The following is a 24,501-nucleotide window of genomic DNA, read 5'->3' as shown; positions in this document are numbered from 1 at the left end:
CAATGGTCAAAAATTCCCATAAACACACTCCTAAACCTTGTGGAAAGCCTTCCCAGAAAATTTGAAGCTGTTATAGCTGCCAAGGGCAGGCCAACTCCATATTACATTCATGTGCATGTAAAGGCAGACATCACAGTTTTGGCCTGGCTCGCAGTTTCCACTCTAATTCATCCCAAAGGTGTTTTATCAAATTGAGGTCAGGACTCTGTGCAGGCCAATCAAGTTCCTCCACACCAAACTCTCTCATCCATGTCTTTATGGACCTTGCTTTGTGCACTGGTGTTCAGCATGTTGGAACAGGAAGGGGTCATCCCCAAACTGTTCTAACAAAGCATGAAATTGTCTTGGTATGCTTAAGCATTAAGAGTTCCTTTCACTGGAACAAAGGGGCCAAGCCCAACCCCTGAAAAACAACACCTAAATTCAATGATTTGGAGGGGTGTCCCAAAACTTTTGGCAATATTGTGTATAATTGTCTTGTAATGGAAGTGACTCGTGTGGGTGTTGGCTGAGTAAGCGCATTGTTTCCTTATCGCTACATTCAATACACATACCAAATTCCTAACAAACAGGAATCAAAGTAAACCAAACAAAACTGTGATTAAATGTTATATGAAATATAATCCAACATAAATAACTAGGGAAACAATGATTAGTGTCAACAATCTCTTAGTGCTGTGGCAGTGGACATGAAAAGTGACTCAGTAAATATTAAGGTCTGAATTGACCAAGTGGAAAAATTGGGCTTGGTTTATGTTACACTTTCTAACTGGCCAATCGAGATTTATTTCAGAAACCTTGTGGTCTAAACTGGACAGTTGTTCAGACAGGTACTCGCCGCTGGGTGCGCTGTAAACCCTGGTTATTTGAATAGTAAGGCCGCGGAGTCACGTGGTACAGCGGCCATCTTCCTAAAACACAAACAAGAGCAGCGAGTAGACAAGAGCTATCAACGCACAGCGACCGTCGGAGAGAGCAAATACAAAATAATATAGCTATTACACACAATCTAATGAGGATTATAGTGCGGTTTTAGAGCACGCCAGCAGCCGGACACCACAATCCCATGCGTGAAAAACGAGAGGTCTCGAAATAGAGTATACATATATTACAACTTTGCGTTTGGAGCTGCAGAAAACACGGTGAGCAAACGCAGCGTCTCTCCTTGAATGTTTTTGCTAACGTTAGCCTGCTCCTAGCGTTGATATCTTGTTTCAGATACGTTTAGCTTTGGTGCCGTTTCGCTTCGGCGTCTTCTGACGCCAAGCTTAAAATTGGCTGGATTGTCAATTTTAATATATCGTTGTCTTTTTCTTGGGAGAGAGTTTATTTTAGAGATATGTTTTGTGAGTGAGTTGTGGCGGAGTGTGAAGGCCACGGTTACAGGAGGAGGAGGGTAAAAGGGGGAGAGTCCAAAACAACACACCACCGTGCACACTACATGTGTACTTCTAGTAATATTACTGCCTATTCGATTAAAATATACTGTTTTAGTGCTTTCCTATGCATTAAATGCGATGTATAGGTTTATAAGCCGAAGCTCTATGAACTGCTTCATAACCCATAAGCAATGCATTTTGGGATATCCTGAGCGCCGTGGGTTTTCAACCGGAAGTGGCGAAAACACTATCTGGGCTTTTCAAACTTTTGCAACCTAATGTGTAAACTAACAATCCACAGGATTTTATAACATTTATTTTAGAATCACGATCCAACTATACAACATTGTTGTTGATTTCTTGATTCTGATTGGTCTGATGGTGTTGATTATAACCTATAACTGCAGCTCTCAGGGTAATTCCAGCTGCGAAGTAAAACACGTGGACTCTCAGTAGTCACTTTATTAGGCCAATCATTTGGCTGAAAGTCATCAGTTATGCAGATGAAGGTCAAGAGCTTTATATCAAGCAGCAGAATGGGGAGAATGTGTGATCTCTGCCTTTATTTGTAGCATGGAAAGGTGATGAGACTGATGGGAGCAGATAGATAAGTCAGTAGTAATTCATATAAACACTCTTTACAACCGTGGTGGGCAGAAATGCATCTCGGCATGAACCACACACAAAATCTTGACGAGGATGTGCTACAACAGATGACGACCACATCAGGTTCCACTCTGGTCAGCTAAGAACAAGCTTCTGAGGCTCTCCTGGGAACAGACTCAACCAGAATGGGCAGTTGAAGAGCAGTGGTGTTTTTCTTTCTCTCTCTCTCTTTCTAAATAAATGTAAAACGTCCAGTTTCGCTCAGGACCCTCAGGTTTCTGTTCTTGGCTGACAGGAACCTAGTGTGGTCTTTTGCTGTTGTGGCACAGCCACCTCAATGTTTGTTGTGTTGTGCATGCTGAGATGCTTTGATGCTATTCAGTTGTATGTCTGGTGTTTTCAGTCATCTGAAAGCTATATTTTTGTAATTAAAATTGTCATTAGATTCAAGTTGACAGCCTTTGTATTATGATTTGTTTTCAAGATACAGTTTAGGTTATTTATGTGACCTGTCAAGTAGGGCAAGATCTCTGTTTTAAATATAATAAGGTTGATAATGGCATTGTGAGATTTACACTACTGTAACAAAATAACAAACTTTTATGCATTCCATAAATTTGGTGTTAGATTCGAAGAGTCTGGTGAAAACTGACATACCTAGTAAGCTGAGACGTCAACATGCTTTAGTTAAATACATGTAAAACGAATGCTGCATGAGCACACCTAGTGATCCACTATTTCGGAACTCGTACGCCTATTCCTCAGTGAAAGTTTTTGCAATTCATTCTTTCATTCATGTGAAATGTGTGAGAAAAGTGAAAGGCAGCACTTTGGGTTTGAAGGTCACGGTCACCACCCACAGCTAGGCAAAGAACACGGGTTGTGTGTGTGTCACATACAGCCTCACTCTGTACGATAACCTGGTCGCCTTCTCGCTGCAAGCCGCTGTTGATAATAAGGTGAAATAATTAGCCATGATTATATTTACTTAGGATTTGTTTAAAACGGCACCACGAAGTTAATTTGGATATGTACACACTAATACTTTTATTTACAAACACACATTTTTCTATCCGTTTTGGCCTTCCGTCCATACCGAAAAGGCGTTTTAGTCAGCGTATCTTTTTGAAAACGCTCTCTAAAGTGGTAAATGTGAAAACACTGTTTTTGCGTCGCAGTGTTGACTGTGAAAACGGAGGCTTTCGAAAACAATGATGTATTTTTAGTCATGTGACGCAGTTCAGCTAAGATGGTGCTTTTCCTCGACATATTGCCGCGACGTTTCACTGAGCCGGAAAGTAAATAAATGCCAGACAGAAATGACGCAGGTCGAAGCGTCTTACATTGTACTCATGCGCAGTACAGGGACATAAGTGTTTTCGGATGTTTCAGTGTGGATGACCAACCTTTGGGAAACGACTGAAAACGATAATGGGGCATTAGACGAAAACGCAGTTTTCAAATTTATCCGGATTAGTGTAGACGTAGCCTCAGAGAGTCACGTACTGCAGTGATCTGAGCCGTGCTGGAAACAACCAGACCTTCGTGTGGTGTTGCTCTGCTGATTCTGGTTTAGTTTCTTTACAATTTCTCTGTAATTTAGTTTCTATCAACAGTGATTGATGATATTCTTGCTTCTACTTTTTTTTTTTTTTTGGAAGGGGAGGCAGCCATGCTATGGGAGGTGTCTGTAACATAGCAACTTGCCAAAAGTATCACAGACTTCGTGTTGAATCGTGTCAGGTTTCTTTTATTAATAATCTGAGAACCCCAAATTTCATAACCATCTGATGTGGTTAGAAAATGAATAGTTTGGCACTCAGTTCCAGGAGCACATTAGATTTGAATGGTGTTGCAAAATTAAATATAGAATCTGGACCAGGGGTTTAGTCATCAGGTTTTCACTACTGCAGACGTGGAGCAGGTCCTCAGCATTAAAATGTGTGCATTTTGAGGGATGACATGGTCATCAGTATATAGATTTATAAAGCATTTTTATTATTATTATTTACTTAAACTGTTCCAATCCAGTGATGCCACAGTTTTGGTGTCATTTATGCGTATTTGCTGATTGCGTTCCAGGAAATGTGTAAGGTAGGTGAATACTGTTGCTGTTAGAAATAAAATGGCAGGGCATGGGTTCTCTTTAAACTGATATCATTATACAGTTTGAACCAATGCTGAACATATAAGAGCATGTGCCCAAAGCATTCAATCAGTTTAACTTTTTTTTTTTTTTTTTCCTCTGAGAATTGTGCTTCGATCAGCATATTTACTTGTTTTTGCTGTGTGATGCTACGTGTTGCATGCCTAAGTCTTTGGCCATTGTGTATGACACAGACTGTGTTTTCTTTTATGTTTGTTTTCTATCTGTGTGTGCTGCTTCAGAGCCGCTGGAGCACCATGCTCGTGGAATTAAAAGCTTATTTGAGTAATATAACTGGCGCCACTTTAATAAAGCCGTGTGTTAAACCCAACGCTCAGAAAGTGGCTTCCCACACTAAGATATTTTGCTAATAAACTTTATTTGGTTGACTGCAGTAGCAGCGCATGTTTAGAGCAATCTGACGGCTCAGTTCAAACAATATGCAGGAAATATTTACTTGCTGAGAAAGTGCAGCATTTTAGCACTAAACGCAGGTCTTAAACCTTTTTACTTCACAAAGATTAGACCATAAACAAAGCCGAAACCAACCTTTTAGTGGTTTATTTGTTTTGTAATATTTAGTGAGAATTTATCATCGTGTGTGTGTGTGTGTAGGTATTGCAGTGAAAGCACAGGTAGTTAGGGATGCAGTCTCTACTTCAGATCAACTTTGCTTTTGCTCAGCTTTGTGCCTTCTGCCCAATTTTATACTGGCATGTCTGCGAAAGTTGCTGAACTTCTAGATTGGAAAAATTAGTAATTATTATGCCGCAATCAAGTATCTTTAGTGAAATTTTTCTGTCCCTGCTTCATGTGTCTACAGATGTAATGCATGGAAAGAGTTAACAGTAATATTAAATGCACAGCAAAAGCTTTACTGAATATCAGCTTTACTAAGTGCCCCTTCTTCAGTTATGGTAGATTTGCTTCCTGCAAGTGCAAGGCAGAGATTACAGTTTAATCTTATTCGTTAAAGCCAAAACAGCTACAACCTTGAAACTATAACACCCCTAGCCACAATATGCCTTTCAGAAAGGATGTTAAGGATCCTTAAATGAATCTAAACATGTAGTTATTTCAGAAAGTATTCAGACCCATTCAGGTTTTACATTTATTTTAAAATGAATCCATTTGCCATTAATCTACACACAATTTGTAACGACAAAATGAACACACTGGTTTTAATGTTTTATTATTACTGTTTTGTTTTGTTTTAATACTTTTTAAATAAAACAATCTCTCATTCTGACCAGCGATCAGAAACTGTTATTGTGTACTTTGTGGAGGCATCACTTACAGCTGTCATTGGGTCACTTCCTCGACTTGTTGCAAAACAGTGGCTCATACAGCGGTTTTTAGTGTGTGGACACTTCAACGGCCGTGAATCTGGTGTCTGCCTTCTGCATTGTGTATTTATGACGGTTATGACAAAAGCAGCACACAGTCCCGGCAATGAAGCGCCTGGCCACAACTGCTGTGGTTACATCATTCCTAGCACTGTCCAATACTCAGCAGTGCAGACATTTTAAGCTTAAACGAGGCGAAAACTTCCTCTTTGCTTTAAAGCAATTTCAGTGAGTCTCAGAGAGAGAGCTGGTTAAAATCTGCATTCAAATGTAAATGTAGTAATAAAAATGTAAAATACACCCAATTTTTGTAAAAGATCGAAGTAACTTTAAAGTTTAGAGTCTTTCTTGCCCTTGTCTATTTGTCACGCATCGTAATGTGTATAGAGTGACACATAACAGGGTTAAATATGTTTAATATGCTGTGCTGTGTAGCTCTGTCAGTTCAAAAGCGAGTCTGGCATCTTGTGTTGCGCGTGATCTCACAAACTAAAATTAGTTTGTGTGTAAATGTGTTAACAGTTTGAATCAAAGGTTTTTTTTTATCAGGAAGCTGCACAACATGCTACTGACTGTATTGCAGCTTGCACACCAAGACTGAAACTTTTCTGCTGTCATTGTTTTTTTAAAAAAAAAAATGGAGCCAAGTTTGATTTTGTATGTTAGTCATAACATGATTTCCAGTACTTTATTGTGCCTGATGTATATGACGACGAACATTTTTTTTTTTTTCCCTTTTGGCTCTGTTTCAGAGCTGCCTGAGTGCAGTCACGTTTTTGTAACCCATGCCAGAATGTGCCTTATTGCAGAGAAATATTGCCCATATTCTGTTTGTCGTACAACACGAAATAGAGGCAAGGATATTGTGTAGATAGAGATTATAATGTGCTGTGCAAAAAGATATGACGTTTTGGTTGCATGATGGATGTGGCAGTGCCGTGTTCTGGTGTATATAGGGACTAAAAGGAGCTCCAAATTTGAATGAAGGATAATTACATTTTAATAATAATAATAATCCACCTCTTGTAATGATTTGTTTTTATTGTTTTCTTGTATGCTGTTAATCTGAGTGACCATGTGTTTTGATGCACATGGGTCTTCCTATTAGTTTGGCTTTTGAATTCGACAGTTATTGCACATATGATGATGATGATGGCAGTAAAAATAATTTCCCACGCAGACAGCTCTGAAAGAAAAAATCCAGTTGATTGTAAGTGGAATGCAGCCAACAGGAAGCCAATGATTGTTCTAGATCAGGGTTTAGTCTAATTACTTTTTTTTTTTTTTTTTTATACTTTCACTTACCTTTACATGCCAACTTGGAGAAGCGGAATGTAAAGTGGTGCACAGATGGACTGATATGCACTGCTCTAAATGTCTATATTTCCTTTCCTCCTTAAATTTGTCATTTTGCCAATTCCTACCCACTACTTCAAGAATGGTGGGAAGGGTGAGGGCTAGCACGTGCTTCCTCAGAGTTATGTGACCACACAACATCTCAATATCTTTATAAACTAGTGCTCATGCTATACCACTGGCACCTGAGCATCCTGCATTCTGTATATGAGCTCAAAGGCACCCAGGATTAATGGGATTAGGCTTACTGTGAAAAAGAGCCGAAACAATGCTCTCCTAGACTTGTCCATATATTGCTGTGGTATCGTTGGGGTTTAGATGAATAGTTCCATAGTTCTTCCCAAATTCATCATTGCAGAGCTTCAGGCGAATGCTAATTGGTAGAGGTGCAGAGGTGTGTCCTGACTTCATAGCTGGAAAATGTTGTGACCCCTGACTGAGTACTCTAATTAGGTTCATTATTGTTCATTTATATTCAGCTCATTAGAGACCATGGTCTCCTGAGTACGTCTCGTATAGTTATCAGCGGTACGTTAGTTGCTCAAGTTTTCAAGAAGGAAGTTGGACTGCTGTGGTGTAAATGACGTGATCTAAATATAGGATGTACTTAGAAATATTTTCTTGTACATGCGTTTAGTAGATCTGAGGAAAATCTCGTTTTTACGTGGATGGTTGTGTTTTTCTTTCTGAAACATAATAGAAGTTGCTTATAGAAATCTGTGTTACAGATACTATTCCCCCACACACATGAACATTAAGGACATTGAGTACAGTATTAGTGATGGTCTGAGGGACATGACACAGTAATACTGCACTTAAATGTTATACAGTGATAGGCAGTTTTAAACCAAGTTGTATCATAATATGGTAACCCATTTAAATCATTTGGTTTATGCAAATAATCGCAAGGAAAAAAAGGGAATTGTGTTCGGTGTTTGGTTTTTGTTTTTTGTTTTTTTTTGGGGAGTTGAGATCTAACCTGTTTATCTGCTTGTCCTCTTCACCTGGAGGCAAGGTACGTGTTCATCTGCAGCCAGCTGTTTCTCCAGTCTTAACTCCCTCTGTAGAAGAAAAAGCACACAGCACCTCACAGCGTTGCTGGGAGATCTCTGTTGCCATGATGTCTCAACCCCTGGGATATTTTTTTCCAAGACTTTGTGATTGGCTCACCAGTCTGTTTATGAGGCTAGATATAACTCTGTAGTGATTGAGCTCACCCAAACAGTCAGTATTAAGGGGGAGAGCTGATCTAATCGTTCTGTCTAATTGTGCACTGTGTGGAGGGCATTTTAAAAAAATGTACTGATTAAAACAACTAATTTGTCTTTTGATTAAAAAAAATATATATATATAATTAGTAGTTTTTGTCTTGACTTACTAGAATCAACTGAGAAATTTTACAGTTCCTTTTAAATTGAACACTACCTCTTTTTCTAAAATGCTCAGTGACAATTTGGACAATGTAGTAAAGCCTTTTGGTTTGTACAACAAGAGGGATCTAGCCATACATGATCAGAGAAGGCAGGTCCGGAGGCTATTCAGCAGTGCACAAGACAGTTACACTGTATCGCCTCGCCTCTTGACACGCATGGTTGTGCATGGTGCAAGCAATGCATCTTAATTAGGGGATGAAGGACTGAAGGTGCATGGTCCTCCTTATGGAACTGTATGCTTTTTATTATACTGTTTGACACAGTAATGGAGGACAGTCACTGCTAACTTCACAGCAATTTTGGTGCAGGCTACATGAACCGTTCAGCACCAACAATAGGGTAAATCTGAGCATGTGTTTACAATAATAACAACGCTGAAATGCTGTGTCATAGAAACACAATTACTCTTTCTTCCCACCCACAAATACCGTCCATCACCAGATTTGAAAAAGCATCCCAGCATAAACCTGAAAAAGCAAGTCTTTCTCCAATTTCTGATAAATGGGACAGTTCGTCCATAGTGCACACATGAATTTGATGATAAAGTCACTAAAAAGGAAGAGGGCTAATCTCTGAGCAATGGAGTGACACATTATGGCAAAGGACCTCATCTTAAGGAATTCCAAGACATTTAAATCCAATTTGCGTCAATGTGGCCCAGTGTTTTGCATCTGGGAGATGGGTTTATGCCAGAGTAAGGTGTTGCTAAGCAAGCAATCAGTGCTATTAATTACATATGAATTGTGCAGCTTTAAAGCAAAAACTGTGTCCCACCACAAATAGCTTCATTGTAGATTGATTGATTTTTATTTATATATATATATATATATATATATATATATGATTTAATCCTGAACAAGTATTACTTATTACAGTGTGTATGTATATATCCTGGTGATAGCCATTGTATAAACACAAATTTACTTGTGTTCCAACCAGACCGGAGCTTCGTCCTACATCAAAGTTGGCGGCGTTTAAGGTACGCTCATTTTCCACAACTTTGATGACTCAGGGTCATTGTATGCACTTCCAGGATTTGTTTGATTAAAACACATTTCCCATTATTTGATTTTGTGCTGTGATGAATGAAGCTTTTTAAGTTGTTAAACCAGGACAATTAATTCGCAAGAAATGGAAAAAGAAGCTGAGTAAACACAAATGTGGCAACGGAATTGTTATACTAGAGTGGAGTTGTATTATTTTACTTTAGATTTGTCCAGCTATGCTTGGGATTCTCTTTAGGGTTGAATTTTGGGAAAAGGGAGCTCTACTAGGAAAACTGATCATGCTTTGTTTTTTGTTGATGGATTTGATCTTACAAGCGTCGATATTGGAAAGGCCAAAACCAGTTCACCAAGTCAGCGCACGCTTTAGTACCGTTTTCATGGTTCAGTATCGAAATGAACCGAGTGAGCTCTCTGCGTTCTTTAAGCCGAGCAAGCCGTGCAGTAAAATCATCGACACCTCTCACGTTACCTTGGAGCTTCCTCAAGTGCACTCTACGCCTTTAACCCTGCTGATAGTATGCTTTGTATAGATCTGGTTTATGGTGCTTTATCTCTGGATTCAGGAATGAATAATAAACCACCGTTACACCTTGGAGCTGCGCCATGCCAACAGGAAATATATGAACCATTTGTATCGAATTAGATATGCATTTCCTCATGGGAAATAAACTGCTTCTAAGGAGCTGAAAGCGATGGATGAATTGGAAGGAAGGAAAGAGCAAAAATGTGAGAAAAGCAGACACAAAAGGATGAGGCGGAATAAAGGAAGCGTGAGGAAATGGAAATAGAAAGCATTAAATAAGCTGATAGAAAGAAAAAGAGGGAAAAAAAGTAACAGGTGTGTGAGGAACATTAATACACTTCTCGAGTGTAGTTTTTCTCTTGTGGATAGACTGGTGGAAAAGACACCTGTGACACCATATCATCAGGCCTCTGAGGCACCAGTCCAGTGGGTAATGGTGAATAAAACCTGATAGTTCAGACATATGATCTGATTGTCCTGGACTTATGTTTCAACCCCCAGCTTCGAAAATAGCCTAGCCTTTTCCATATGTAGACTAAATGAGCCCAATGAGGCCCAATTATTCAGTCAGTCCAAACTACAGTGTAATATTTCCTCTGATTAACCGAGGAGAATAATTTGCCCAAAACTTATTATTGTGCTGGTTTTATATTCAAAATGCTGGTAGGTATTAGTGAACTAGTTAGATTGTTTCATGGGTTTGGAATCACTGTGAGTTGGTGTGTGTGTGTACTTTGTATTCAGTAGTAATTGTTAATGTAGTAAAAGATCAGCCTAGTCTTCTGAGAAAAGTGATAAAATATGGTTCTTCATTAACTGTGAAAGAAAAGTACACCCTTCAGCACTAGGAGGTTAAATATCGATATTAAGAATAGATTTCTCAATGGAGGATTGTCTGTAGCACGCTATTTCTCAAGGAACTATATATGGGTTTTAGTATTTAAACCACATTTAGCTGGAAAGTTTCTGAGTAGCATTTTATACTCAAATGTGGCTTTTAAAATAAGAGACAGGCAGGAAAGAATTAGGAAACTGGCATGATCAGTGTCACCCAGGTTACCGTGATAACCCATACTGTCAACAAACATGGAGCAATGTAATAGGCTTTCACAAAAAGTGTTGAAAGGATTTAAGCACATAAGCTTGATTTAGATTAAAGTTAAAGTTTGTTGAGATCTATCTTTGAGTTTCTTGTGCTGTTCTTTTTATCCTGTACACAGAGGTGGGAGCAGAGTCGGCGGCGTGAGAGGGGTTGACTGGCAGGGCCTGGTCATACAGCGTTTCAACCAGAGGGAGAGGAGAAGGAGGAGGAACGAGGGAGAGAAGAGAAGGAAAGGAAGACCTGAGGAAGAGTGTCACGGTCACCTGCTTTAGACAGCTGTGTTGCCAGCTGATCAAATTTTGGTTTTTCTTCATAGCGTTGGATTTCTGCAGCTCTACTTGGATTTTATCGTCAGTATCAGAGTATTGCTGTTATCACACGATTATTGTTAGTGTTTTATTTCTTTTCTCAGCATTTGTTTTTTCAACTTTTTTTTTTTTTTTTTGAAAGTTTTTTTATTTGTTTTTGGGCTGTAAGCAGGAGCTTTCACATCTAATTCAAACAGATTTGTCCTTTTTTTCCCCCTCCTGTACACGCCCAGTATAAGGCAGCTATTTTTCTATTCTTTGGAAATCTTAAACTACACATAACTTACCCATACCCCCAATCCACACGCTGTCTCACACACACGCACAAACACACATACACCACTCAGCCTTCTCACCTAAGCCTGGTCCAGCCTAGTCTTGCCTGCTCCGCTCCCCTGGACAGGGTAAGTGCTCTCAGCAAGCATGTTTGTGCTTTCATAATCATCCTTGGTGTATCGCTGTGCAATCCATCTTATTTATGACCGTATTAAACGTCAGTGCCGTTGCCATGTATTTGTGAAAGTATTATGCCATTTGCACAGAACGGTGCAGTTTTGCCTGTCTCCTTGCTGACTTGTGTCTGCGTTTTGTTTTCTTTCTGGTTTGAAATAGATTCAGCTCCAAGAGGAAGGGAGGAATATGACAGCAGAGACACTCAATTTCGGCCCAGAATGGTAAAAATTGTGAAATAACGTTCACAGCTTACCATCTACCCCCCCCCCCCCCTTCCTAGTTCTCATACTGTGATGTCTACATCTGTTAATTTGTATTTTTTTCTTTTTAATTAGCTTGCTTTCTTTTTCACTTTCGGTGTCTGTTAAATATCTATACACTTAAACATACACTACAGTTATGTTTAAACTACAGTCATTGATCACTCGGCATGATTCAAGCCCACCCAGTTGCCTTCATACTCTCACTCGCTTCTTCTGTTTTGCGCTCTCTGTCTCTCTCTCTCTCTCTCTCTCTCTCTCTCAAAATATACTCCTCCCTCCCTTCCTCCCTCCCGCAGTTTCTTGCTTTCTCGCTCTGTAAATGTTTATACAGAGATTAGACAGTAAGGTGTGGCCTCTTTTCTGGTGGTAGGCCATCTCTTATGGGCCAAGAACTGCTGTGTGAATAGTTGATCACTGGCCAGCACAAGACGATTCCTGTGCTTGACATGTGCATTGCAGAGCTTATGTGCTTTTTTTATAAAGCTTTTCTTTTTCATCTAAAGCTATTTGGAGAAGATGTGTTTGTGTGTAAGTTATATATAGACACACTTGGCTCTAATACGTTTGTGAAAAGATGTAGAGTTTTGATGTAAAGCATGGGGTGTGTTTTCTTTTCAGTTTCTCTCACTCTTTATTTTGTTTCTTTCTTCTTTGTGGTTGTTTCACCTTATCCCTAGGCTTCGTGCACTTTCCAGTGGAGGCAGTGTGACTTCCCCTCCTCCCTCTCCCGCTATGCCAAAGTACAAGCTGGCCGAATATCGCTATGGCCGAGAGGAGATGTTAGCACTTTATGTCAAAGACAACAAGGTGAGTAGCTCGCCAACATTCTGCAATCTGTTTTATCTTTATATTCACAGCAGAGACTTTTCACTGCAGCCGACAAATGAAGAAAGATCGAGCGGAAAACATTTATTTTCAGTAGAGGATCCCAGGGGAGCACCGACTCTGCAGATGTGAATTTTTGAATCCAGTTGAGGCTTCACTTACAAAAAATTTCACCCTGTAATGTTCATTTGTGTATGTGACTGGAAATGTTACTTGCTGGAAAATGTGTATGAGTATTTTCTGCTCTGAATTTCTAAATACCCTACAGATTTGAATACTTTTACAAACACTGTGAAAGCTGTATAAGGTCTAATTAAGTAGTAACTCTATTAACGCTATACCACAACCCTATCGAATTCTCATATCTTATTAGTCATAGTGATTGATTTTCTGACACGGCAGCTCTGTCAGTTGTCCCGGCTGATAGGCAAAGGTTATTAATGCTCTCGTTCTGATATGTTATTGATTTTGTAGTAACCAACTTGGTGATTTGTATGGCAGACGGTAATCTAAGACTAGCAATAAAAGAAGTAAATATATATTGTTTTATCAAGGTGTGTGTATATATATATGTATATATGTGTATATATATATATATATGTATATATATGTATGTATGTGTATATACATATATATATATATATATATATATATATATATATATATATATATATATATATATATATATATATATATATATATATATATATATATATATATATATATATATATATATATGAGTGGTTGAAACGACATAAGTTTGCTTTGGTGAGAAGTATAACACTGTTATAGGAAAATCTTAACTTGAGGGTGGCAGAGCATTGCCCCACCCGTCTTTGCATCATTTTTGTTTAGTTCTGTCTGTGTGATTTAAAGGACTGCAAAATTTAAAAAAATATATCTGCCAGGCTCGTGAATATGGCCTAGGTTTACGTGTTATGGACTGCAAAAGCTGACAAATGGCTGTAAATATCAAATACGAGACCCAAAGGTCATTCCATACCCACCTACGTGACAACCCGACACCTCCATGTGCATGTCTGTTTTAACAACAACTGGAATTTTCCTCCAAGTTCCGATATGTGGGTTTGACCCAGCTGTGCATTTCAACCATTCTAAACATTCCAGAGAGAGCAGCAAACAGCACTGCAGATATGTGCTGTAACGTGCCTAAATAACCTGAGAACAGTTGGAAATGCATCATAGCAGTTCAGTAATATACGATGTTGTACGTAATGAGTTTTCTGCATTAATGAGCCTCTTTTGTCTTGTCTCTGTGTTTGTAGATCCCAGAGGACATGCAGGATAAGGTGTTTGCTGCTATTCTGCAGGATGAACCTCAGCAACCTCTGGCACTGGTGCCTCTCACTGAGGAAGAACAGGTTAGAAACGTTTACACACACACACACCCTTCATAGTGGTGTCTTTCTCTAAAAGATCATACCATAATGTTTTTATTTACCAAACCCACATGCTCATCGCTTTCCCTGTAAATATCCAAATATTCAGACATGAACAAAAAAATATAACAGGATCCATTTCTACTGTACCTAGGTTCATGATTTGTGTTGCAATAAGCCACTGTATTCCTGCTTGTAACAAAAGTTCTCATTTTTTCCTGCAGAGGAATTTTTCCATGTCTGTCAACAGTGTGGCAGTGCTGAGGCTTATGGGCAAAGGGGGTGGGGCCATTCCGGCTAGTATGGCCCGTGGCAGAGGCAGTGTGAGAGGTGGCCGAGGTGAGCGACCAAGGGAAAACCCAGATTATTAATTAGCAGACCAGAGTGTGAGTTTTATGGTACATGGTTGCTGACATTTGGCTCAAAGACACAGAAGGATAAAGATAAGAACACAGATCCTGTTGGGCCTTTTTTTTTTTGATAGAAGTAGAGTAGGTACACTTTGTAAAGTTTCCATAATAAGACATATAACATGAAATAGCCATACTAGATTAAATAGACATACCTTTATCTGTCCTGTGATTTAATATGTGTTTAGAAGTACAAAATTGCTGTGTGTGTGTAGGCAGGGGCCGTGGAGAAAGTGGGTTCTACCAAAGAAGTACTGAGGATGGAGAGGTGGGCTTCAGCAGGAGCGTCAGAGAGATCCACCGTAGCCAGAGCTGGGATGACCGGTATGACCATCCTCATCATTTTTATATAGAGCTAAGATGGAATAATTTGGAATAATAAATGTCAAACAATGTTTGTTTACCTGTTAGGGTCTTAAAAGGGAGTTCAAGGGTTTGCTAAATCAGTACAATCTAGCAATTTCTCTATTTTTAAGTAGTCAAATTAACAAATTAATTAACAAATTAATACTAAACTTCAGAGCTCAGTCATTTTAATAATATATTTGCTTAAACAAACCTCACAGTAATGACTAAATCTGAGCAGGGATACATCCTTGCTTGCAAGCACACATTTCACTGGTACTTTTCCTGTGTTAAAATTAAACTCCTGAATAGCGTTTCATTCTCAGTGTCTGATATATCTTTCTAAATTTAGAACCGGCATACCACATTCAAGGTGTCTAAGCTTTATTTGTTTTGCAATCTCTCATTCTGTGTGTAGGGGTGAGCGACGCTTTGAGAAGCCTCTGCGTAGGGAGGGGTTGCGTGTTGGCTTTGAGGAAGTGGGCTCTGGGGGGAGGAAAGAGTTCATGCGTTCAGACAGTGATAACTGGCGCACGCTGCGAGAGGAGCATGAGCTGGAGGAGGGTGGAGACACTGGAGGCAGCTGGAGACTGGCTGGCTCACGCCGAGATGGTACGTGTACACAAACACAGATGAAAGCATAAACGTTAAGTGCACAATAAATGTTTCACACTTCCCAGCTAATGTCAGCAGTCTGATGCTGTAAGTAGCCAATTATCTTCACTTTTTAAATTGTGTTTTGGAAAGATGGTGGTCCCCGTTCAGCAGGCTGGCGGGAGCATGGTGGTGAGGTTCGGCGAAGAAAGTTTGACTTTGACTTCCGGGATGGCGGGAGTGAGGGAGGAAGGAGGAGAGCAGGAAGTGAAGGAGCAGAGGAAGAGAGAGACGGACTGCCAGAGTGGTGCACTGATGAAGAAGATGGAGAGATGGGAACCTTCGACTCTTCTGGAGCTTTCATGCCAATCAAGGTGTGTGTGAGCTTAAAGTTTTGTACAAATGTTACATGCTAAGACTTGTCTTTTCTTATCTATCTACCTGTTGTCTTCCTGTGTCTTTCACACATGCATTACGTACACACATTCAGAAGGGCTCTAAGGACCCTATTCCAGAAGAGGAGTTTGAGTTTCAGGGTCTAGAAGACGAGGACGAGTGTGGTACAGATGGAGAGAAGAAGGACAGCAGTACTGGAGACAAAGCTGAGAGAGGTAAGAGGGAAATTTATTTACATATATACTCCTTTCTCAAAGTATTGGGCAGTGGTTTTTCTTTTGCTATACACTGAAGCCATTTGAGATCAAAAGATCGCACAGATAGAATTTCAGTGTTAAGTAATATTACATGTTGCTGTAAATATCAGGAAATGAAAGCTGAATATCTGATCCATCTTCTCATATTCATCTTTTGATCTCAAAACCAGATGTCTGTATAAAGCAATAAATAAATAGTTGGCCTTGCTGTTCCAGTACTTTCGAAATGGTACTGTAATAATCTAAAACACATAATGTATAATTGTGATTTTTGTCTAAAAAAATGAAAATGGCTCAATTATTGTTTGACAGTTATTATATGTACCTTTTCACCTGACTCCTTATTTCCATGGTTAGATGAGACCGACCCTGCAGCTGTGTGTGAGGTGGAGGTGAAACCTCTTCCTCCCTCCTCTCCTTCCACCATGCCCCTCATTGCTCCTCAGGCCGAGCCCGTGCCCGCTGCTGCCCCCATTTGTCTGGAGGATTCTCAGCCCGCACCTGCCATGCCCAGCAAAATGCCAAGTGAAGGTAACCAGTGCATAGATCCACAATTATCCTTCTTCAGCCTTAAAATTAACTATTACTTAGGAATGTATCGATAAACTTCCCCCATTTATTTATGAAGGCAGTAACGCTGCTGATTCCTGATATGGAATTTATTCATTTTTAGTAATTGCAAAAAACGTTGCTGTGAGGTTGCTCCTTGTTAGTTCTTTGGCTAATGATAAAATAGGAAATTATATCGTTGTATCATATTACATTGTTATAGTATGCTTTTGCACTATATTTGAAAAAGATGCCAGTAGATGTTATTGTAAACAGTTTGACATTTTCCAGCATTTCTGCTATGTCGGTACTCTGTGTACTAGAGCAGTGTGTCCCAAATGTTATCTGAATCATTTTGCATGGTTTTCTATGCGGTTACTTAAGATATACTTATATAGCTGTTAGATAATATCTTGTGGTTTGAAAGTTGCACAAGAGATCAAATGTTGCTATCTGTCTGTATATCCTATAGTGTTATCAGAGCCTGTGTCTGAGCTGAGCCCTAGTGCCTCCTCCAGCTTGCCTTCATCCCCTCCTTCCTCTTCCTCTGCTGCTACTGACCTCCCACCACCGGGAGGTGACCCTGAGGATGACGAGGGCATGAAGCACCTGCAGCAGGTATTATACCCTATAGAGAAGAGTTCTACACAGGGAATTTGCAACCAACATGACTAGAAGCAGTGTCGACCTTCTGGTTATCACTACTTTCACTCTGTAAACACTGCCAGCACTGCAGGTCATGAATATTCAAATATCTGGATATCCATAGCATATATATGAAAATTTAGCAACATTAAAAAAATTGTGTGTTCACACAGGAGGCAGAGAAAATGGTTGCAGCTCTTCAGGACACATCTCTGGAGGAAGAGTGTTTTACCCAGACACTGCAGGAGAGCAGAAACACTGCAGCTGCCCTGCCTCTCTCCCATGACTCTGCCATGAAGTGGTTCTACAAAGACCCACAGGGAGAGATTCAGGGTAGATACACGTGCATTCACACACACACCAAACGAGCAGAAATGGATTTACAAATGTCCATAATTTTTTTTTTTTTTTCATTTGGCAAGAACGATGACCCAGTTCCCTCTACAAAATTAAGAACAGGAAACACATTTATTCGAAACTCACCTGAAAGTCTAAGGGAAGTTATTGAATGCTAACAATGAACAATTAAAAATACACAGCTAAAAAAAAAGTCATGTCCTAGAATGCAGCAGTTAGTAAGGTTTTACCAGAGCTGTTCACACGGAGATACATCAGTCTTCCTTAGACAGATAAATCTCCATGTGAACAGCTTTAGTAATGCTTTAATAAAAAGTATTATCTGGTAAAACCAATAAAAAGTATTTCCAGTTACGTATGTTTTGTTTAAGGATTTATTATACATTATCACATCAGTCCTGCACTATAACCGTGAATGACGCACGATTTAAAAAAGGCAAAACCTCGACTTTCCTTAGATGTCCTAAGTGAGTTTTGAGTAAACTGGTTTTCGGTAGTTTTATCAGTACAGAGGAATGTGCATCTGTAACATTAAAAATGTGAAAAATGATTGAATTTGTGGGGGAAAACCCTGAAGTTGGTGCCAATTAATACTCCTTTAAATAGTTATTAGTTTGTCACATGACTCCTTTTGAAATACTTCTGCAGGCACTTCATATTTGAAGAGGGAAGCAGCAGCTTTTTAACATATATTGTGTTCTTGTCCTGTGTGGCTTACTGTAGGCCCCTTTAGCACAGTGGAGATGTGTGAGTGGTTCCAGGCAGGCTACTTCAGCATGTCTTTGCTGGTGAAGCGCGGCTGTGACGAGGGCTTCCAGCCTCTGGGAGATGTTATTAAAATGTGGGGGCGGGTGCCCTTTGCACCTGGCCCCTCCCCACCGCCACTGCTGGTAAGCACACACAGTCATGTGCACAAGCACCAAAAAAAACGCTCTCTCTGTTTTACCTAAGGGAACATGCGTCTATTAAGAGAGACTACTGCACTTACATTCTATCCATGACTTGCTTAAGGAATAAAACGGACATCATGGAGAATTTAATTCCTCTAACACCACAGGAATTACAGTTATTAATTTGTTCATCAGACACATCATACTTTTTATCTGCCTTTATTTATTTAATTGCTTGCACGAGAAGTTACTTATGGGCAACCCTTCCCTCAACAGCCTCTCTTTTTTTTTTTCTCTCTCTCTTGAGGTCAATGAGACGACAGCTTCTCATTTTACTAAGAAATCGGAGAGCTGTCCTCTCTATCTTGAAAGCTTTCCCTTTTCCTTCCATAAATGATAAATCTGGCTTCTACTTAATATCTATTTAATCTACAATATCAACAGTTTTTTATATATATATATATATATATAAAATATATATTCCTTGCAAAATAACACATTTAGCACTTGAATTAGTAGGCTTAAATTATATGAAGCGTCTTCTACTGAAGTTCTGGCGAATTGGTTAAAACAGTAACATGTTAGACAAAGCACATTGATTATTACCGTCTTTGCTGGAATTAGAAATTGCAGGTTTATAGAGCTGCTGTACAACACCACCTCACCTAATAATTTGCAGCTTTGTGGTATAAAATTAGTGTTGCGTTTTAAATACAATTTTAATCGACCTTCTCTTGGAATCATTTCTAATAATGTGTGTGTGTATAATCTGTCTGCCCTTGCAGACTACAGATATTAATCCTTGTGTTTGTGTGTGTGTGTGTGTGTGCACCATCAGTGTAATCTGGATCAGGACAGGCTGAAGAAGCAGCAAGAGTTGGCTACGGCTGCTCTCTACCAGCAACTGCAACAGCATCAGCTTTTCCAACTCATTAACAGGTGGGTTTGGGCAGAAATGTCTCTCTGCTATAAAAGTGTTTGTTTTGATCCATATTGTGTTTTAATGTTTTTAGCTCTCTCTGTAGTGCTTATCTTGTGTGTGTAGGCATAAGGATTCCAGTGTCCCTGGCCTGTTGGGCAAAGTGTAACAGCTTTATCTTTGTTTGCATGGAGTAAAGTTCTTGTCAGTCCTGTCGGATTTCCGTCTTGGAGATTTTATGCAAATAATTTCTGTAATAAACATGCACTTAAACATCTCTACACACCAAAAGGAAGCACAAAGAAAAGCTGTCTGTCAGGTTGCTGTAAACAATACAACACAATTGATTTGAAATGTCTGATGCCAAAATTAGAAGATATGTTGGGGTGTGACGGGATGATTTAAACAGTCAGTGGTGGTGTTTTTTTTTTTTCAAGTGTGTGAAAATGTAGGAAACTTTAAAATGTGTAAAATCAGATTTTTGGCTGCCATTAGCCTGTGACTTCTAAAACAATGTCATTATTGTTACTCCTGTACTGATATATATGTACAGTTACAGAGGTTTTTAAAATGAAATGTCCTGGTGTGTGTGTGTGTGTGTGTGTGTGTGTGTGTGTAGGTGCGGAGAGCAGGGTATGATGCCTTCAATGAACAGATCAATGTCAGTGCCAGATACAGGGTCCATGTGGGACATGCATACCTCAGCCTCACAGCCGACAGGTAAACGCACTCATTTTTGTATCACAGATTTTGACACTCATTTGTCCTTTGCACAAATTATCGTTAGAGTGGTATATTTTAAATTCACTCTTGATGATCTCGCATTGTTTTAGGTGGTGAGGCCAGTCTATGGGACTTAACAATGAATTCTTCAACTCAGGGTCCAACTCTTGAACAGCTTCAGAAGGTGAGTACAGTGCCCTCTGCAGACCAAAAAGCATTATTAACATGGATATTAAGTTACAGTTCCACTAACACTGCAGCTGTGCCTTGCTCAGCTCCAGGAGAGAAGAGAGGCTGAACTCAGGGCTAAGCGGGAAGAGGAAGAGAGAAAAAGAAGGGATGAAAAGAGGAGACAGCAGCAGGAAGAACAGAAGAGGAGAGAGGAGGAAGAGCTCTTCAGGCGTAAACAGGTGAGGCATGTTGCCAGTCTTTAATGCAGGAACATGGTCCAAGTCGTATATCAACAAATCAGTAGTCAGGGTGCTTGGGATTCATCTCGATGTTTTTTTTTAAGCACCTCCTTCCTAAATCATGCCACCTCTTGCAATACACACCCAAGGATGTGTTACGGCTAGACTTATTTTTATTAGTCAGACAACTAATAATGCCTGTCTGTTAGGGTTTGGTCACGGGTACATGTGTATTTGCCACAACATTTATGTAATGCACAAATATTACATATTTTATATTTTGGCAGTGATATTTTAAGTGGCTTTCAAAACTTTCATTGTGAATTGTTGAATAAAAATAGACACAGGCAAGACTTAAAATGTCTTTAAAAGCTAAGAAAAACAACTAATGGGTTCAATGTTTGCTGCAGATTCTTGCTTGTTATTGTTGGACACGTACAGTATGCCACTTCAGGAATTCAAGACCTTTCTAATTTTCCGCCATGTTGCTGGGCGTGTGACCTTGAATGACTTTTCAAGCTGTTGCGCTAGTGGTATGAGTATCTTATTTTTCTTTTCTTTTTTTCTGCCTCTTTGTACTGCAGCAGGAGCTTCTGATGAAGTTACTGCAGCAGCAGGCTCCACGTCAGGCAGCTTCCGGTACAGGCTCAGGCTGGAGCACAGGCCCGGTGCCTGGACTAGGGAAGCAGGGCAAGTCCATTAACACGCTGGAGATTCAACAGGACACTGAGAGACTCTATAAACAGCAGCAAAGAGCTCAACAGCAGAGAGTAAGCCAATACATACCCATACTTTATGAATCTAAATTTTCTACCCATGCATTTACATTCGAAATTTTTTTGTTTTGTTTTGTGTTTTTTTTTTGTTTTTGTCAGAGGCATATATCTAAAACTCTCTTGTGTACGTATTACTTGTACCTTTAAACTCTTGTTTTTTGCACATTACTTATTTTGTATTCCTCTAATCTCTGTATTTAGTATTTTTTTGCTATATTTTGTTAAGTTGTGTAATATTTTGTTATTTATATTTTTTGTTATAATTTTGTACCTTTAAATTCGGGTATTTTAGTATTTTTTGTTATATTCCTTCTTATTTTATCTGTTACCTGTGCTTGTGGATACTACTGGAAGCTGTAAATTTCCCTTTGGGATGAATAAAGTATCTATCTATGTAGTGTATATCTTAGCATAATATATATATATATATATATATATAAAAACGAAAACGAAATGGCATGCACATATTTCATTTACATTTTTTTGTGTCTTGCTGTTCTTTACAGTGGGCTACAGAGGGTCTATGGGGTTCTGCTGGCATGGATGGGAAGGCAGCTGGCGGCAGCAGTCCCTCAGGAGGCAGTATGGGGGTTTGGGACGAGGCCCTAAAGAACCAGAGTGCCCTCCGCAGTGGCATGGGCCTGAAAAACAGCCGCAGTAGCCCCTCACTCAGGTACTACATACATTCATACAACCCTACCACCAGTGAGCTGGAATCATGTTTAATAGTATCATCCTGTGGAAACCATTTTTTTAATACAATTTTTTCTCTTTAGTGATCAATACATGATGATGAATCGCCGCAAAAGGACAGAGGATGAGGAGCGCTTACTGAAGCTCTTGCAGGGGATGAAGGCTCAGGACGGCTTTACCACATGGTGCGAGCAGATGTTGCATGCCCTTAACACCTCTGCCAACAACTCAAACTCCTCCATTGATGGTAAATGCACCATTTTTCATTTGTTTCACTTTTCTTATTTTTCCGTTCCATCCCATTTCATTTTGGTGGGCTTAATGTATTTTCCATGGTGGTTTTCTCCCAGTGTCCACTATTGTGGCATATCTGAAGGAGGTGGAGTCGCCGTACGAGGTGCTGGACTTTATCCGCTCCTATCTGGGTGACACTGTGGAAGCCAAAGAGTTTGCCAAGCAGTTTCTGGAACGCCGTGCCAAACAGAAAGCCAACCATCAGAGGCAACAGCAGGTGTGTGAGGGTTTATATCTGAGAAAGCGGTGGTGTTATTCAGTTAATCAGTTATGTTATTTAGCTATATGGTATTTATTGTGACTAAAACGTCTAATACAAAATTATTGGGACCATTCAAACAAATGTGAAAATGAATGAAATGACCTACATACACAAACAGCTGTATGATCTATTTATAAACAATTGACAAAGGATGAATCAAGTTCATAAGGAGTTTGCTTGCCACATAACATCAATGCATAATTTTTACATACTCAAGAACTATATGGCAGAGATGAACACACTTCCTCCAATAGATACTCCCCATATTTACATCAACAATAAATGAATCTCATCAAAACATTTTTCAGAGTGACACTTATTTTGGAATTGTTTATAGACTATATAATTTATATATATTGATTTGGCTTTGTAAACTGTGTGTGATTTCATCTGTTTGCTAATGTTTTCCCTCTTTGCCAGCTCTCTAAGGAGGTGGGTGGACTGACCATGAACAGCTTTCCTCTGCAGGTAAAACAATTAAAATGTATTCTGAACAAATTTACATTTTAGTATACATACTTGCATGTTTTAAACAAAGGTAAATTGGATTGTGGGTTTAATTTGTACATTTAATTAATAATCTCCGTCATAGTCATCTTACAGAGCAGATTTTTGGCCAGTGTATGTTCACCAAAAAAAAATAAATCAGGCATGTGTAAATGGGGGGACCCCAAGGTGCAAGTGAAAAGCGGTTTTAGGTGAAAAAGACCCTTTTTGTCATGGTTATCAGTATCTTGTAGTGTGATATTGGAACTTGGGTAGAAGATTGCGTTTGGAAGCCTCAGACAAGCTTTTACTATGCTGCTCCTGTCAAAGATTATCTAAGGGGAGGGACACTCCACATCCTGTCACACTTAATGCTTCATGCACCGCCATTAGCTGATGGGTATGAGAGTCCGTAAAAGAGCTGAGTGGCATAAAAAAGGTTCCGATGATGCTGAGGGGGAAAAATGTGCATTGTGACCCTTTTTTGGTTCTGGCACTGGTTCTGAAGGAGAAATTGCCAACAAGAGTAAAATTTTTGTTTGCAAGCTGTATACAAAAAATAGAGCTCATATATCATTTTACTGCTTCTAATTTAAGCGCCCATATGCAGTCTCCTCATCTCAGAGTTTTCTCAAGTGCTGAAGGCACTAAACAGACTAACTGCTGCAAAGTATGCAGAAAACAGACTGGATTTGTATGCAAATATATACACACTGGCAAGCTGACACACACACCAGGGTTCACTGTGGAGGAGACTCAATGCCTTCTGGTCAAATTAGATATATTTTAGTATATTTCAGCCATGTAGCCTACTTATCTTTTCATTTTAAAATGATTTACATTTTAACATTTCATTAACAAATAAAATAAAATCTGCTCTCAAGTACTACTGTGTATTGTGTTCTTGTGCTCATCATGTGATTTATATATATATCTCTGTTCTCCCTGTATTCCTGGCTGTCCAGGATTCCATGAGAGGTATGAACCCTGCTGCTTTGCAGTCCATGTTCCAGGCAGTGCATTCTGGGAAGGGAGGGATGGGCTACGACCAGGCAGGAAAGCTGAAGAAGAAACAGCCCATGATGCTGCACTCTGATCCTAGCATCTTAGGTACACCTGCCTGTTTTTCCTATCTTTTTACTGTCTGTGTTGTACACAGAGTTGCCAGTTTATTAGGTGAATCTAATCTTATAGTTGTGTATTGCAGGAATAAGATTACTGACTGTAGCCCAGCTGTTGCTATCTGTGGCTTGTCTGTAAAAAAATATCAGTCCTATATTGGATTCTGTTTATTGGTGGAAGCAGTACAGGGGGACTGATTAATGGTTCACAGCAGGGCAATTTCAGA

The 24,501-nt window shown here is 39.5% G+C and overlaps 1 protein-coding gene across 5 annotated transcripts in view; it reads left to right on the top strand.

The window, feature by feature from the left end:
• The first annotated feature begins 925 nt into the window (after nucleotides 1-925).
• Nucleotides 926-24,501, top strand: part of gigyf1a (GRB10 interacting GYF protein 1a) — a 29,090-nt gene continuing 5,514 nt past the window's right edge. The window contains exons 1-25 of one of the 5 annotated variants that reach the window (XM_058395273.1): nucleotides 926-1,142; nucleotides 9,206-9,245; nucleotides 11,017-11,610; nucleotides 11,819-11,880; nucleotides 12,600-12,729; nucleotides 14,034-14,129; nucleotides 14,372-14,486; nucleotides 14,773-14,881; nucleotides 15,321-15,514; nucleotides 15,650-15,870; nucleotides 15,987-16,107; nucleotides 16,507-16,680; nucleotides 17,171-17,316; nucleotides 17,517-17,676; nucleotides 18,424-18,590; nucleotides 19,429-19,529; nucleotides 20,129-20,229; nucleotides 20,343-20,416; nucleotides 20,508-20,642; nucleotides 21,227-21,412; nucleotides 21,925-22,091; nucleotides 22,195-22,358; nucleotides 22,462-22,622; nucleotides 23,088-23,135; nucleotides 24,119-24,263. In XM_058395273.1, coding sequence (XP_058251256.1) covers nucleotides 11,846-11,880; nucleotides 12,600-12,729; nucleotides 14,034-14,129; nucleotides 14,372-14,486; nucleotides 14,773-14,881; nucleotides 15,321-15,514; nucleotides 15,650-15,870; nucleotides 15,987-16,107; nucleotides 16,507-16,680; nucleotides 17,171-17,316; nucleotides 17,517-17,676; nucleotides 18,424-18,590; nucleotides 19,429-19,529; nucleotides 20,129-20,229; nucleotides 20,343-20,416; nucleotides 20,508-20,642; nucleotides 21,227-21,412; nucleotides 21,925-22,091; nucleotides 22,195-22,358; nucleotides 22,462-22,622; nucleotides 23,088-23,135; nucleotides 24,119-24,263 — 2,950 coding nt within the window. In that variant the 5' untranslated portion in view covers nucleotides 926-1,142; nucleotides 9,206-9,245; nucleotides 11,017-11,610; nucleotides 11,819-11,845. Of the gene's footprint in view, nucleotides 1,143-9,205; nucleotides 9,246-11,016; nucleotides 11,611-11,818; nucleotides 11,881-12,310; nucleotides 12,451-12,599; nucleotides 12,730-14,033; nucleotides 14,130-14,371; nucleotides 14,487-14,772; nucleotides 14,882-15,320; nucleotides 15,515-15,649; nucleotides 15,871-15,986; nucleotides 16,108-16,506; nucleotides 16,681-17,170; nucleotides 17,317-17,516; nucleotides 17,677-18,423; nucleotides 18,591-19,428; nucleotides 19,530-20,128; nucleotides 20,230-20,342; nucleotides 20,417-20,507; nucleotides 20,643-21,226; nucleotides 21,413-21,924; nucleotides 22,092-22,194; nucleotides 22,359-22,461; nucleotides 22,623-23,087; nucleotides 23,136-24,118; nucleotides 24,264-24,501 lie in introns of those variants that run through there. The other 4 variants (XM_058395275.1, XM_058395274.1, XM_058395272.1 and 1 more) reach the window with 4 other exon arrangements.

The sequence above is a fragment of the Hemibagrus wyckioides genome, linkage group LG07 (assembly GCF_019097595.1).
Source record: "Hemibagrus wyckioides isolate EC202008001 linkage group LG07, SWU_Hwy_1.0, whole genome shotgun sequence".
NCBI classification, from domain to species: Eukaryota; Metazoa; Chordata; class Actinopteri; order Siluriformes; family Bagridae; genus Hemibagrus; species Hemibagrus wyckioides.
The sequence above is the reverse complement of the archived record's forward strand: the minus strand, read 5'-3'. Positions and strand labels throughout refer to the sequence as shown.